Source organism: Oncorhynchus keta, unplaced genomic scaffold (genome assembly GCF_023373465.1).
Source record: "Oncorhynchus keta strain PuntledgeMale-10-30-2019 unplaced genomic scaffold, Oket_V2 Un_scaffold_6470_pilon_pilon, whole genome shotgun sequence".
In the NCBI taxonomy this organism is placed as follows: Eukaryota; Metazoa; Chordata; class Actinopteri; order Salmoniformes; family Salmonidae; genus Oncorhynchus; species Oncorhynchus keta.
This window is the reverse complement of record NW_026290984.1, coordinates 435,071-450,634: the sequence shown is the minus strand read 5'-3', so window position 1 is coordinate 450,634 and position 15,564 is coordinate 435,071. Positions and strand designations below refer to the sequence as shown.

General features: G+C 46.0%; 1 protein-coding gene across 1 annotated transcript in view; it reads left to right on the top strand.

Moving 5' to 3' along the window:
- Nucleotides 1–1,702: 1,702 nt before the first annotated feature.
- Nucleotides 1,703–15,564, top strand: part of cpe (carboxypeptidase E) — a 53,084-nt gene continuing 39,222 nt past the window's right edge. The window contains exon 1 of the mRNA XM_052517292.1: nt 1,703–2,096. Within this exon, the coding sequence (XP_052373252.1) occupies nt 1,847–2,096 (250 nt within the window). The 5' untranslated portion in view covers nt 1,703–1,846. The remainder of the gene's footprint in view (nt 2,097–15,564) is intronic.

The following is a 15,564-nucleotide window of genomic DNA, read 5'->3' as shown; positions in this document are numbered from 1 at the left end:
TGACGTTTTGGTGACTGAATTTTCGGTTCGTTTCGGTAGCCAAATGTGATGTACAAAACGGAGCGATTTGTCCTACACAAAGAATCTTTCAGGACAAACTGGACATTTGCTATGTATCTGAGAGTCTCCTCATTGAAAACATTCGAAGTTCTTCAAAGGTAAATTATTTTATTTGATTGCTTTTCTGGTTTTTGTGAAAATGTTGCGTGCTAAATGCTACGCTAAATGCTACAATAGCTATCAAAACTCTTACACAAATGCTTGATTTTCTATGGTTCAAAAGCATATTTTGAAAATATGAGATGACAGTGTTGTTAAGAAAAGGCTAAGCTTGAGAGCAGGCATATTTATTTCATTTAATTTGCGATTTTTAGAAATCGTTAACGTTGCGTTATGGTAATGAGCCTGAGGGTGTAATTCACGATCCCGGATCCGGGATGGGTAGGATCAAGAAGTTTTAACGTAGCTCTTTATTAGCCGGATCCGGGATGGGTAGGATCAAGAAGTTTTAACGTAGCTCTTTATTAGCCGGATCCGGGATGGGTAGGATCAAGAAGTTTTAACGTAGCTCTTTATTAGCCGGATCCGGGATGGGTAGGATCAAGAAGTTTTAACGTAGCTCTTTATTAGCCGGATCCGGGATGGGTAGGCCCCGCCCCCAGTCCCGCCCTGGCCCCGCCCCCAGCCCCGCCCCTGCTTGTGTTCCCTCATGTGCTTTATGTAGCTATAACTGGCATGTTCACGTATGTTTTTAAAATGTATTCATTTATTTATTTTTAATAATAACAAATCAATACATAAAGCACATGAGGGAACACAAGCAGGGGCGGGGCTGGGGGGCGGGGCCAGGGCGGGGCTGGGGGCGGGGCTAGGGGGTACAATATCACATTACAACTATACAAGGACCTTAAGGGACATGCATATACTTACCATTCTAACAGCTTTTTTGTTAGTAGAGCATTTAACCATCTTAAAATACAGTTCCATTTCTTTTTGTAGGTTACGAAAATGTGGCTTTCTGTTTGTAAATTTACATTTTGTGTATATGAAATTTGGCCAAAAGAATAATGAAATTAATTACATAAAAATGATTCCGCTTATTTCTTATTGTATGTAAAGAATCCAAACAGTACATCTCTCCACAATAGTGTGAAATCTGAACGACGACACCATCCGCAGAGAAACACAAGGGAATTACATCACAATGGGAATGTGTAGAATTGTTGGAACTATTGGAATTGAGAGCAAAAGGTTATTATCTCTGAATTCAAAGACTGACCTTTGAAATCATTGAAATGTAATTTAGAGGGAGAGAGTATTTGACTGGAATGAACCCCAACCCTGAGGCACACTTCACTGCATCTCTACTCTGCAGTGTGAACACACACCAATGGCCCTCCCCACCCATTCAGCGTGTTATAGAGAGGGAGGAGGGAGAGGGATAGAGGGAGGGAGAAAGGGAGAGCTCAGGTACAGTCACACATCCCAGAGGAGAGAGAGAGTGAGAGAGAGAGAGAGAGTGAGAGAGAGAGAGAGAGAGAGAGGGGGGAGCTCAGGTACAGTCACGCATCACAGAGAGAGAGAGTGTGTGTGAGAGAGAGAGAGAGAGAGAGAGAGAGAGAGAGAGAGAGAGAGAGAGAGAGAGAGAGAGAGAGAGAGAGAGAGAGAGAGAGAGAGAGAGAGAGAGAGAGAGAGAGAGAGAGAGAGAGAGAGAGAGAGAGAGAGAGAGAGAGAGAGAGAGAGAGAGGGTATATTTATAGCTCAGAGCGAGGCTGCACTAGAGAGATAAGGCTCAAACTGACTGCAGATAGAACAACAGACAGAGAGAGCGAAACGGAGAGAAACAATGAACCGATTCGTGTCGTTGGTGTTGCTGTGGACCCTGGCGGTCCTGTCCACTACCGGGCCCGTTACCGGGGCTGAGGAAGGGGAGATCTCGTTCGAGTATCACCGGTATGAGGAACTACGGAAGGCTCTCGTTTCGGTATGGCTGCAGTGTCCATCAATCACGCGCATCTACACGGTGGGGGAGAGCTTCGAGGGCCGCGAGCTGCTGGTCCTGGAGATGTCAGACAACCCCGGGACGCACGAGGCTGGTCAGTGACACCCCCGTTCCCCGTCTCTCTTTATTAAAACCCGTTGACCTTTTTCACAAGACGGTAATATCGCTCCACGGTATCGCTGCTGTGGCGACGCCTGGTCTGTTTATACAGTCCCTGTTTTAGCGCAGAATGACTAGTCTGTTTATACAGTCCCTGTTTTAGCGCAGAATGACTAGTCCCTGTTTTAGTGCAGAATGACTAGTCTGTTTATACAGTCCCTGTTTTAGCGCAGAATGACTAGTCTGTTTATACAGTCCCTGTTTTAGCGCAGAATGACTAGTCCCTGTTTTAGTGCAGAATGACTAGTCCCTGTTTTAGCGCAGAATGACTAGTCTGTTCATACAGTCCCTGTTTTAGTGCAGAATGACTAGTCCCTGTTTTAGCGCAGAATGACTAGTCCCTGTTTTAGCGCAGAATGGCTGTCTGTAACAGAGGCTACACGTCTGTTTTATGATGTCAGGCCACACTGCCTAGTAAAGGGGTTAGATGATGATGCTGCCTGCGCAGGTGTGTCGTTGTAATGAGGACCGCAGTGTGTGTGTGATGTGTGTGTGTGTGTGTGTGTGTGTGTGTGTGTGTGTGCGTGTTTTGAGGTGGTGTTGAATGGTTTTGGAAGCAAGGCATCGCCGCCATTTTACAGGAGGAGAGGGACTCCCGATATAGGTGCTCCCGGAAGCAGGCCGGGATGCTGAACCAACCGTGATCGCTCTGATCAGACAGTCACTGGCAAAATGGAAGTTAGATGAATTCATCTGTCTCATCATCATCTTTATTCACACCGTTATAGCGACAGTCTGAGCCCCTATTAACACTACGACTCATACCTTTACAATTAGAGAACAGCTGTTTGATGTAAATAGCCTATAGAAAGTAAGGAAGTAAGGACACTGGAAGGAAGGAAGTAAGGACACGGGAAGGAAGGAAGTAAGGACACTGGAAGGAAGGAAGTAAGGACACTGGAAGGAAGGAAGGAAGTAAGGACACTGGAAGGAAGGAAGCAAATATGTGTCTACTTCATTAACCTCCTAGGGTTCTGCTGATGTATCAGTCACCATGACAACAGCGATAGTGCTGTCTGCCCGCTTGCCACTCTGTCTGCCTGTCTGTCTGGTTGCTAGGCTACAGGTGTTAGGGTTACAGTATTATGGGGTGTACACTCTTACCTATAGTGATGTCACGACAGACCCCGTTGATTGACAGATGTAGGCTGAAGAACAGCAGGTGACGTGTGACATGGAATCCCAGTACACATTCCCTGTCTCAGGTCAGTCAGGATCAACACTTTATTTTAAGAATGTGAAATGTCAGAATAATAGTAGAGAGAATGATTTATTTCAGCTTTTATTTCTTTCATCACATTCCCAGTGGGTCAGAAGTTCACATACACTCAATTAGTATTTGGTAGCATTTCCTTATAGTTGTTTAGCTTGGGTCAAATGTTTCGGGTAGCCTTCCACAAGCTTCCCACAATAAGTTGGGTGAATTGTGGCCCATTCCCCCTGACAGAGCTGGTGTAACTGAGTCAGGTTTGTAGGCCTCCTGACCAGAGCTGGTGTAACTGAGTCAGGTTTGTAGGCCTCCTGACAGAGCTGGTGTAACTGAGTCAGGTTTGTAGGCCTCCTGACAGAGCTGGTGTAACTGAGTCAGGTTTGTAGGCCTCCTTGCTCGCACACGCTTTTTCAGTTCTGCCCACACATTTTCTATAGGATTGAGGTCAGGACTTTGTTGTCCTTAAGCTATTTTGCCACAACTTTGGAAGTATGCTTGGGGGTCATTGTCCATTTGGAAGACCCATTTGCGACCAAGCTTTAACTTCCTGTCTGATGTCTTGAGATCTTTCTTCAATATATCCACATAATTTTCCATCCTCATAATGCCATCTATTTTGTGAAGTGCACCAGTCCCTCCTGCAGCAAAGCACCCCCACAACATGATGCTTCCACCCCCGTGCTTCACGGTTGGGATGGTGTTCTTCAGCTTGCAAGCCTCCCCCTTTTTCCTCCAAACATAACGATGGTCATTATGGCCAAACAGTTCTATTTTTGTTTCATCAGACCAGAGGACTTTTCTCCAAAAAGTACGATCTTCGTCCCCATGTGCAGTTGCAAACCGTAGTTTGGCTTTTTTATGGTGGTTTTGTAGCAGTGGCTTCTTCCTTGCCGAGCGGCCTTTCAGGTTATGTTGATATAGGACTCATTTTACTGTGGATATAGATACTTTTGTACCTGTTTCCTCCAGCATCTTCACAAGGTCTTGTGCTGTTGTTCTGGGATTGATTTACACTTTTCGTACCAAAGTACGTTCTAGGATCTCTAGGAGACAGAACGTCTCCTTCCTGAGCGGTATGACGGCTGCGTGGTCCCATGGTGTTTATACTTGCTTACTATTGTTTGTACAGTCGTGACCAAAAGTTTTGAGGATGACACAAATATACATTTTTACAAAGTTTGCTGCTTCAGTGTCTTCAGATATTTTTGTCAGATGTTACTATGGAATACTGAAGTATAATTACAAGCATTTCATAAGTGTCAAAGGCTTTTATTGACAATTACATGAAGTTGATGCAAAGAGTCAATATGTGCAGTGTTGACCCTTCTTTTTCAAGACCTCTGCAATCCGCCCTGGCATGCTGTCAATCAACTTCTGGGCCACATCCTGACTGATGGCAGCCCATTATGGGGCGGCAGGGTAGCCTAGTGGTTAGAGCAGTAACCGAAAGGTTGCAAGTTCAATTCCCGAGCTGACAAGGTACAAAATCTGTCGTTCTGCCCCTGAACATGGCAGTTAACCCACTGTTCCTAGGCCGTCATTGAAAATAAGAATTTGTTCTTAACTGACTTGCCTAGTTAAATAAAGGTTATATAAAAAAATCCTGCATAATCATAAGCTTGGAGTTTGTCAGAATTGGTTTTTGTTTGCCTCTTGAGGATTGACCAGAAGTTCTCAATGGGATTAAGGCCATGGACCCAAAATATCGATGTTTTGTTCCCAGAGCCACATAGTTATCACTTTTGCCTTATGGCAAGGTGCTCCATCATGCTGGAAAAGGCATTGTTCATCACCAAACTGTTCCTGGATGGTTGGGAGAAGTTGCTCTCGGAGGATGTGTTGGTACCATTCTTTATTCACAGCTGTGGTCTTAGGCAACATTGTGAGTGAGCCCTTGGCTGAGAAGGCATGACACTGTTGGCATGACACGGGACTGATATTGGTAGCGTTCACCTTGTCTTCTCCAGACAAGCTTTTTTCCGGATGCCCCAAACAATCGGAAAGGGAATTTATCAGAGAAAATGACTTTACCCCAGTCCTCAGCAGTCCAATCCCTGTACCTTTTGCAGAATATTAGTCTCTCCCTGATGTTTTTCCTGGAGAGAAGTGGCTTCTTTGCTGCCCTTCTTGACACCAGGCCATCCTCCAAAAGTCTTCTCCTCACTGTGCGTGCAGATGCACTCACACCTGCCTGCTGCCATTCCTGAGCAAGCTCTGCACTGGTGGTGCCCCGATCCCACAGCTGAGTCCACTTTAGGAGATGTTCCTGGCGCTTGCTGGACTTTCTTGGGCACCCTGAAGCCTTCTTCACAACAATTCAACCGCTCTCCTTTAAGTTCTTGATGATCCGATAAATGGTTGATTTAGGTGCAATCTTACTGGCAGCAATATCCTTGCCTGTGAAGCTCTTTTTGTGCGAAGCAATGATGACGGCACGTGTTTCCTTGCAGGTAACCATGGTTGACAGAGGAAGAAAAATTATTCCAAGCACCACCCTCCTTTTGAAGCTTCCAGTCTGTTATTCAAACTCAATCAGCATGACAGAGTGATCTCCAGCCTTGTCCTCGTCAACACTCACACCTGTGTTAACGAGAGAATCATTGACATGATGTCAGCTGGTCCTTTTGTGGCAGTGCCGAAATGGAGTGGAATTTTTCATAACATTCTGGAAACGTGCAGCTTGAGTCACGATGGTTATTGGTTCCTGATGAGTTTCCATCCTGTACATGCAGCTCAGCTCCCGTCTCCGGGGGCAACCAGCCTCCCACCCTCCAATGCACACACGCTGTAGAAACACCAGAGAGAGATGGAGAGAGAGAGAGAAAGAAATGGTAGGGAGAGAGAAATAGATAAAAGAGAGAGGGGGAGCGAAAGGGGAAGGGGACGAGAGAGGGGGAGGGGAAGAGAGAGAGAGAGAGAGAGAGGGGACAAGAGAGGGGAAGAGAAAGGGAGAGGGGAAGAGAGAGGGAGAGGGGAAGAGAAAGGGAGAGGGAAGAGAGAGGGGGAGGGGAAGAGAGAGAGAGATAGAGAGAGGAGAAAGGGAGAGGGGAAGAGAGAGGGAGAGGGGAAGAGAAAGGGGGAGGGAAGAGAGAGAGATAGAGAGAGGGGGAGGGAAGAGAGAGAGAGATAGAGAGAGGGGACAAGAGAGGGGAAGAGAAAGGGAGAGGGGAAGAGAGAGGGAGATGAAGAGAAAGGGGGGAGGGAAGAGAGAGAGAGAGAGGGGAAGAGAAAGGGGGAGGGAAGAGAGAGAGAGATAGAGAGAGGGGAAGAGAAAGGGGGAGGGAAGAGAGAGAGAGAGAGGGGAAGAGAAAGGGGGAGGGAAGAGAGAGAGAGAGAGGGGAAGAGAAGGGGGGAAGGAAAAGGGAGAGAGCGATAGAAAGTGAGAGACATTCTCTCCTCTATTTATTTTCATGTTTTCATCTTCTGTCTGTTTCTGTCCATGTTCTGTGTTTTGATCGAACCGTTCTGTCTGAGAGGTGATGGGTCTTTAAGGTGAATCTGAAATAGCTGTGGTTGTCGTGACGACAGATCGGCTTAGTGCTGTGAGCTGCCTGCCTCCCTTCGGGTCGGCCATCTGTCAGGATAGTGTCTCTCTCTCTCTGTGTGTGTGTGGGTAGGGGCGGGTGGGGGTTGTGTGGTGTGTTTGTGTGTGTGGGTAATCAGTTGACAGGAAGTAAATACTCCTACTGAAATTCAGCCACATAACAAACAGGACAAACTATAGAGACTGAGGTAGAGACCAGGTAGAACCAGCCACATAACAAACAGGACAAACTATAGAGACTGAAGTAGAGACCAGTTAGAACCAGCCACATCACAAACTATAGAGACTGAAGTAGAGACCAGGTAGAACCAGCCACATAACAAACAGGACAAACTATAGAGACTGAAGTAGAGACCAGGTAGAACCAGCCACATCACAAACAGGACAAACTATAGAGACTGAAGTAGAGACCAGGTAGAACCAGCCACATCACAAACAGGACAAACTATAGAGACTGAAGTAGAGACCAGGTAGAACCAGCCACATCACGAACAGGACAAACTATAGAGACTGAAGTAGAGACCAGGTAGAACCAGCCACATCACGAACAGGACAAACTATAGAGACTGAAGTAGAGACCAGGTAGAACCAGCCACATCACAAACAGGACAAACTATAGAGACTGAAGTAGAGACCAGGTAGAACCAGCCACATCACAAACAGGACAAACTATAGAGACTGAAGTAGAGACCAGGTAGAACCAGCCACATAACAAACAGGACAAACTATAGAGACTGAAGTAGAGACCAGGTAGAACCAGCCACATCACAAACAGGACAAACTATAGAGACTGAAGTAGAGACCAGGTAGAGACAAACAGAGACTAGAGACCAGGTAGAACCAGCCACCACAAACTATAACAGCCACATCACGAACAGGACAAACTATAGAGACTGAAGTAGAGACCAGGTAGAACCAGCCACATCACAAACAGGACAAACTATAGAGACTGAAGTAGAGACCAGGTAGAGACCAGCCACATAACAAACAGGACAAACTATAGAGACTGAAGTAGAGACCAGGTAGAACCAGCCACATCACAAACAGGACAAACTATAGAGACTGAAGTAGAGACCAGGTAGAACCAGCCACATCACAAACAGGACAAACTATAGAGACTGAAGTAGAGACCAGGTAGAACCAGCCACATAACAAACAGGACAAACTATAGAGACTGAAGTAGAGACCAGGTAGAACCAGCCACATCACAAACAGGACAAACTATAGAGACTGAAGTAGAGACCAGGTAGAACCAGCCACATCACAAACAGGACAAACTATAGAGACTGAAGTAGAGACCAGGTAGAACCAGCCACATAACAAACAGGACAAACTATAGAGACTGAAGTAGAGACCAGGTAGAACCAGCCACATCACAAACAGGACAAACTATAGAGACTGAAGTAGAGACCAGGTAGAACCAGCCACATAACAAACAGGACAAACTATAGAGACTGAAGTAGAGACCAGGTAGAACCAGCCACATAACAAACAGGACAAACTATAGAGACTGAAGTAGAGACCAGGTAGAACCAGCCACATAACAAACAGGACAAACTATAGAGACTGAAGTAGAGACCAGGTAGAACCAGCCACATAACAAACAGGACAAACTATAGAGACTGAAGTAGAGACCAGGTAGAACCAGCCACATCACGAACAGGACAAACTATAGAGACTGAAGTAGAGACCAGGTAGAACCAGCCACATCACAAACAGGACAAACTATAGAGACTGAAGTAGAGACCAGGTAGAACCAGCCACATCACAAACAGGACAAACTATAGAGACTGAAGTAGAGACCAGGTAGAACCAGCCACATAACAAACAGGACAAACTATAGAGACTGAAGTAGAGACCAGGTAGAACCAGCCACATAACGAACAGGACAAACTAAATGTTTCATTATCAGAGAGTGTTGCAGCCAGAGATCATCAATTATACATCTGAGGAAACCCACTCTCTCTCTCTCTCTCTCTCTCTCTGTCTCTCTCTCTCTCTCTCTCTCTCTCTCTCTCTCTCTCTCTCTCTCTCTCTCTCTCTCTCTCTCTCTCTCTGTCTCTCTCTCTCTCTCTCTCTCTCTCTCTGTCTCTCTCTCTCTCTCTCTCTCTCTCTCTCTCTCTCTCTCTCTCTCTCTCTCTCTCTCTCTCTCTCTCTCTCTCTCTCTCTCTCTCTCTCTCTCTCTCTCTCTCTCTCTCTGTCTCTTTCTCTCTCCAACCCTCTCTCTCTCTCTGTCTCTTTCTCTCTCTCCGACCCTCTCTCTCTGTCTCTCTCTCTCTCTCTGTTTGTGCTTGTGTTTCCCAATAAGCTATATAGTTTTGACTGTGTTGTAATTTGGTTTATCCTGATTGATTGAGTTTTGAGTGTTTATTATTAGTGGATATTGGCCTAATTCTGCCCTGCATGAATTGTTTGTAGTTTTCCTCTGGACATGTAGGAGAATCTTACAGAACTCTGCATGCAGGGTTTCAATGGGGTGTTTGTCCCCTTTGATGAAATCTTGTTTTGCAAGTGGACCCCACACCTCACTGCCATAAAGTGGACCCCACACCTCACTGCCATAAAGTGGACCCCACACCTCACTGCCATAAAGTGGACCCCACACCTCACTGCCATAAAGTGGACCCCACACCTCACTGCCATAAAGTGGACCCCACACCTCACTGCCATAAAGTGGACCCCACACCTCTGCCATAAAGTGGACCCAACACCTCACTGCCATAAGTGGATACTGCCAAAAGTGGACCCCACACCTCACTGCCATAAAGTGGACCCCACACCTCACTGCCATAAAGTGGACCCCACACCTCACTGCCATGAAGTGGACCCCACCTCACTGCCATAAAGTGGACCCCACACCTCACTGCCATAAAGTGGACCCCACACCTCACTGCCATAAAGTGGACCCCACACCTCACTGCCATAAAGTGGACCCCACACCTCACTGCCATGTGGACCCCACACCTCACTGCCATAAAGTGGACCCCACACCTCACTGCTAAAGTGGACCCCATCACTGCCATAAAGTGGACCCCACACCTCACTGCTGGACCCCACACCTCACTGCCATAAAGTGGACCCCACACCTCACTGCCATAAAGTGGACCCCACACCTCACTGCCATAAAGTGGACCCCACACACCTCACTGCCATAAAGTGGACCCCACACCATAAAGTGGACCCCACACCTCTGCCATAAAGTGGACCCCACACCTCACTGCCATAAAGTGGACCCCACACCTCACTGCCATAAAGTGGACCCCACACCTCACTGCCATAAAGTGGACCCCACACCTCACTGCCATAAAGTGGACCCCTCACTGCCATAAAGTGGACCCCACACCTCACTGCCATAAAGTGGACCCCACACCTCACTGCCATAAAGTGGACCCCACACCTCACTGCCATAAAGTGGACCCCACACCTCGCTGCCATAAAGTGGACCCCACACCTCGCTGCCATAAAGTGGACCCCACACCTCGCTGCCATAAAGTGGACCCCACACCTCTGCCATAAAGTGGACCCCACACCTCACTGCCATAAAGTGGACCCCACACCTCACTGCCATAAAGTGGACCCCACACCTCGCTGCCATAAAGTGGACCCCACACCTCACTGCCATAAAGTGGACCCCACACCTCACTGCCATAAAGTGGACTCCACACCTCACTGCCATAAAGTGGACCCCACACCTCTCTGCCATAAAGTGGACCCCACACCTCGCTGCCATAAAGTGGACCCCACACCTCGCTGCCATAAAGTGGACCCCACACCTCACTGCCATAAATTGGACCCCACACCTCACTGCCATAAAGTGGACCCCACACCTCGCTGCCATAAAGTGGACTCCACACCTCACTGCCATAAAGTGGACCCCACACCTCACTGCCATAAAGTGGGCCCCACACCTCACTGCCATAAAGTGGACCCCACACCTCACTGCCAAAAGTGGACCCCACACCTCACTGCCATAACGTGGACCTCAACCTCGCTGCCATAAAGTGGACCCCACACCTCACTGCCATAAAGTGGACCCCACACCTCGCTGCCATAAAGTGGACCCCACACCTCACTGCTATAAAGTGGACCCCACACCTAATAAAGTGGACCCCACACCTCGCTGCCATAAAGTGGACCCCACACCTCACTGCCATAAAGTGGACCCCACACCTCGCTGCCATAAAGTGTATATAAAGTGTATATATAGTAAAAAGTATATAAAGTGTACATATATATAAACCTCATTGGCTATATATTTAAACCTCATTAATTGTAGTGTGTATAGTACTCTATATATTTAAACCTCAGTAATTGTAGTGTACAGTACTCTATATATTTAAACCTCAGTAATTGTAGTGTGTACAGTACTCTATATATTTAAACCTCAGTAATTGTAGTGTGTTCAGTACTCTATATATTTAAACCTCAGTAATGTAGTGTGTACAGTACTCTATATATTTAAACCTCAGTATTGTAGTGTGTACAGTACTCTATATATTTAAACCTCATTAATTGTAGTGTGTATAGTACTCTATATATTTAAACCTCAGTAATTGTAGTGTGTATAGTACTCTATATATTTAAACCTCATTAATTGTAGTGTGTATAGTACTCTATATATTTAAACCTCAGTAATTGTAGTGTGTACAGTACTCTATATATTTAAACCTCAGTAATTGTAGTGTACAGTACTCTATATATTTAAACCTCAGTATTGTAGTGTGTACAGTACTCTATATATTTAAACCTCAGTAACTGTAGTGTGTACAGTACTCTATATATTTAAACCTCAGTAATTGTAGTGTGTATAGTACTCTATATATTTAAACCTCAGTATTGTAGTGTGTACAGTACTCTATATATTTAAACCTCAGTAATTGTAGTGTGTACAGTACTCTATATATTTAAACCTCAGTATTGTAGTGTGTACAGTACTCTATATATTTAAACCTCAGTAATTGTAGTGTGTATAGTACTCTATATATTTAAACCTCAGTAATTGTAGTGTGTATAGTACTCTATATATTTAAACCTCAGTAACTGTAGTGTGTACAGTACTCTATATATTTAAACCTCAGTAATTGTAGTGTGTTCAGTACTCTATATATTTAAACCTCAGTAATTGTAGTGTGTATAGTACTCTATATATTTAAACCTCAGTAATTGTAGTGTGTACAGTACTCTATATATTTAAACCTCAGTAATTGTAGTGTGTACAGTACTCCATATATTTAAAGCTCAGTAATTGTAGTGTGTTCAGTACTCTATATATTTAAACCTCAGTAATTGTAGTGTATAGTACTCTATATATTTAAACCTCAGTAATGTAGTGTGTTCAGTACTCTATATATTTAAACCTCAGTAATTGTAGTGTGTACAGTACTCTATATATTTAAACCTCAGTAATTGTAGTGTGTACAGTACTCTATATATTTAAACCTCAGTAATTGTAGTGTGTACAGTACTCTATATATTTAAACCTCAGTAATTGTAGTGTGTACAGTACTCTATATATTTAAACCTCTGTAATTGACAGAACTGTGTTGTGTGTTTCTCCACCAGACAGAACTGTGTTGTGTGTTTCTACACCAGACAGAACTGTGTTGTGTGTTTCTACACCAGACAGAACTGTGTTGTGTGTTTCTACCAGACAGAACTGTGTTGTGTGTTTCTACACAGAACTGTGTTGTGTGTTTCTACACCAGACAGAACTGTGTTGTGTGTTTCTACACCAGACAGAACTGTGTTGTGTGTTTCTGCACCAGACAGAACTGTGTTGTGTGTTTCTGCACCAGACAGAACTGTGTTGTGTGTTTCTGCACCAGACAGAACTGTGTTGTGTGTTTCTACACCAGACAGAACTGTGTTGTGTGTTTCTGCACCAGACAGAACTGTGTTGTGTGTTTCTACACCAGACAGAACTGTGTTGTGTGTTTCTACACCAGACAGAACTGTGTTGTGTGTTTCTACACCAGACAGAACTGTGTTGTGTGTTTCTGCACCAGACAGAACTGTGTTGTGTGTTTCTGCACCAGACAGAACTGTGTTGTGTGTTTCTGCACCAGACAGAACTGTGTTGTGTGTTTCTACACCAGACAGAACTGTGTTGTGTGTTTCTACACCAGACAGAACTGTGTTGTGTGTTTCTACACCAGACAGAACTGTGTTGTGTGTTTCTACACCAGACAGAACTGTGTTGTGTGTTTCTACACCAGACAGAACTGTGTTGTGTGTTTCTACACCAGACAGAACTGTGTTGTGTGTTTCTGCACCAGACAGAACTGTGTTGTGTGTTTCTGCACCAGACAGAACTGTGTTGTGTGTTTCTACACCAGACAGAACTGTGTTGTGTGTTTCTACACCAGACAGAACTGTGTTGTGTGTTTCTACACCAGACAGAACTGTGTTGTGTGTTTCTGCACCAGACAGAACTGTGTTGTGTGTTTCTACACCAGACAGAACTGTGTTGTGTGTTTCTACACCAGACAGAACTGTGTTGTGTGTTTCTGCACCAGACAGAACTGTGTTGTGTGTTTCTACACCAGACAGAACTGTGTTGTGTGTTTCTACACCAGACAGAACTGTGTTGTGTGTTTCTGCACCAGACAGAACTGTGTTGTGTGTTTCTACACCAGACAGAACTGTGTTGTGTGTTTCTACACCAGACAGAACTGTGTTGTGTGTTTCTACACCAGACAGAACTGTGTTGTGTGTTTCTACACCAGACAGAACTGTGTTGTGTGTTTCTGCACCAGACAGAACTGTGTTGTGTGTTTCTACACCAGACAGAACTGTGTTGTGTGTTTCTACACCAGACAGAACTGTGTTGTGTGTTTCTGCACCAGACAGAACTGTGTTGTGTGTTTCTACACCAGACAGAACTGTTTAGTGTTTCTACACCAGACAGAACTGTGTTGTGTGTTTCTACACCAGACAGAACTGTGTTGTGTGTTTCTACACCAGACAGAACTGTTTAGTGTTTCTGCACCAGACAGAACTGTTTAGTGTTTCTACACCAGACAGAACTGTGTTGTGTGTTTCTGCACCAGACAGAACTGTGTTGTGTGTTTCTGCACCAGACAGAACTGTGTTGTGTGTTTCTGCACCAGACAGAACTGTGTTGTGTGTTTCTGCACCAGACAGAACTGTGTTGTGTGTTTCTGCACCAGACAGAACTGTGTTGTGTGTTTCTACACCAGACAGAACTGTGTTGTGTGTTTCTACACCAGACAGAACTGTGTTGTGTGTTTCTACACCAGACAGAACTGTGTTGTGTGTTTCTACACCAGACAGAACTGTGTTTAGTGTTTCTGCACCAGACAGAACTGTGTCGTGTGTTTCTACACCAGACAGAACTGTGTTGTGTGTTTCTGCACCAGACAGAACTGTGTTGTGTGTTTCTGCACCAGACAGAACTGTGTTGTGTGTTTCTGCACCAGACAGAACTGTGTTGTGTGTTTCTACACCAGACAGAACTGTGTTTAGTGTTTCTGCACCAGACAGAACTGTGTTGTGTGTTTCTACACCAGACAGAACTGTGTTGTGTGTTTCTGCACCAGACTGAACTGTGTTGTGTGTTTCTGCACCAGACAGAACTGTGTTTAGTGTTTCTACACCAGACAGAACTGTGTTGTTATGTTTTGTTCTAGTGTTCAGTAGTTAATAAATCATGAACACAAACCACGCAGCCATCTTGGTCCTCTCCTTCAAACAGCCCTTACACAGTAACTAGCAGGTCCAGGCTCTGCTGTTGGCCATGTGCTGTGGGTGTTTACTGCCAGGGCCCAGGTCTGGCAGTACTGCTCTAGCAGGTCCAGGCTCTGTAGGCCATGTGCTGTGGGTGTTTACTGCCAGGGCCCAGGTCTGGCAGTACTACTCTAGCAGGTCCAGGCTCTGTAGGCCATGTGCTGTGGGTGTGTACTGCCAGGGCCCAGGTCTGGCAGTACTACTCTAGCAGGTCCAGGCTCTGTAGGCCATGTGCTGTGGGTGTGTACTGCCAGGGCCCAGGTCTGGCAGTACTGCTCTAGCAGGTCCAGGCTCTGCTGTTGGCCATGTGCTGTGGGTGTGTACTGCCAGGGCCCAGGTCTGGCAGTACTGCTCTAGCAGGTCCAGGCTCTGCTGTTGGCCATGTGCTGTGGGTGTGTACTGCCAGGGCCCAGGTCTGGCAGTACTGCTCTAGCAGGTCCAGGCTCTGTAGGCCATGTGCTGTGGGTGTGTACTGCCAGGGCCCAGGTCTGGCAGTACTGCTCTAGCAGGTCCAGGCTCTGTTGTAGGCCATGTGCTGTGGGTGTTTACTGCCAGGGCCCAGGTCTGGCAGTACTGCTCTAGCAGGTCCAGGCTCTGCTGTAGGCCATGTGTTGTGGGGGTTTACTGCCAGGGCCCAGGTCTGGCAGTACTGCTCTAGCAGGTCCAGGCTCTGTAGGCCATGTGCTGTGGGTGTTTACTGCCAGGGCCCAGGTCTGGCAGTACTGCTCTAGCAGGTCCAGGCTCTGCTGTAGGCCATGTGCTGTGGGGGTTTACTGCCAGGGCCCAGGTCTGACAGTACTGCTCTAGCAGGTCCAGGCTCAGCTGTAGGCCATGTGCTGTGGGTGTTTACTGCCAGGGCCCAGGTCTGGCAGTACTACTCTAGCAGGTCCAGGCTCTGCTGTT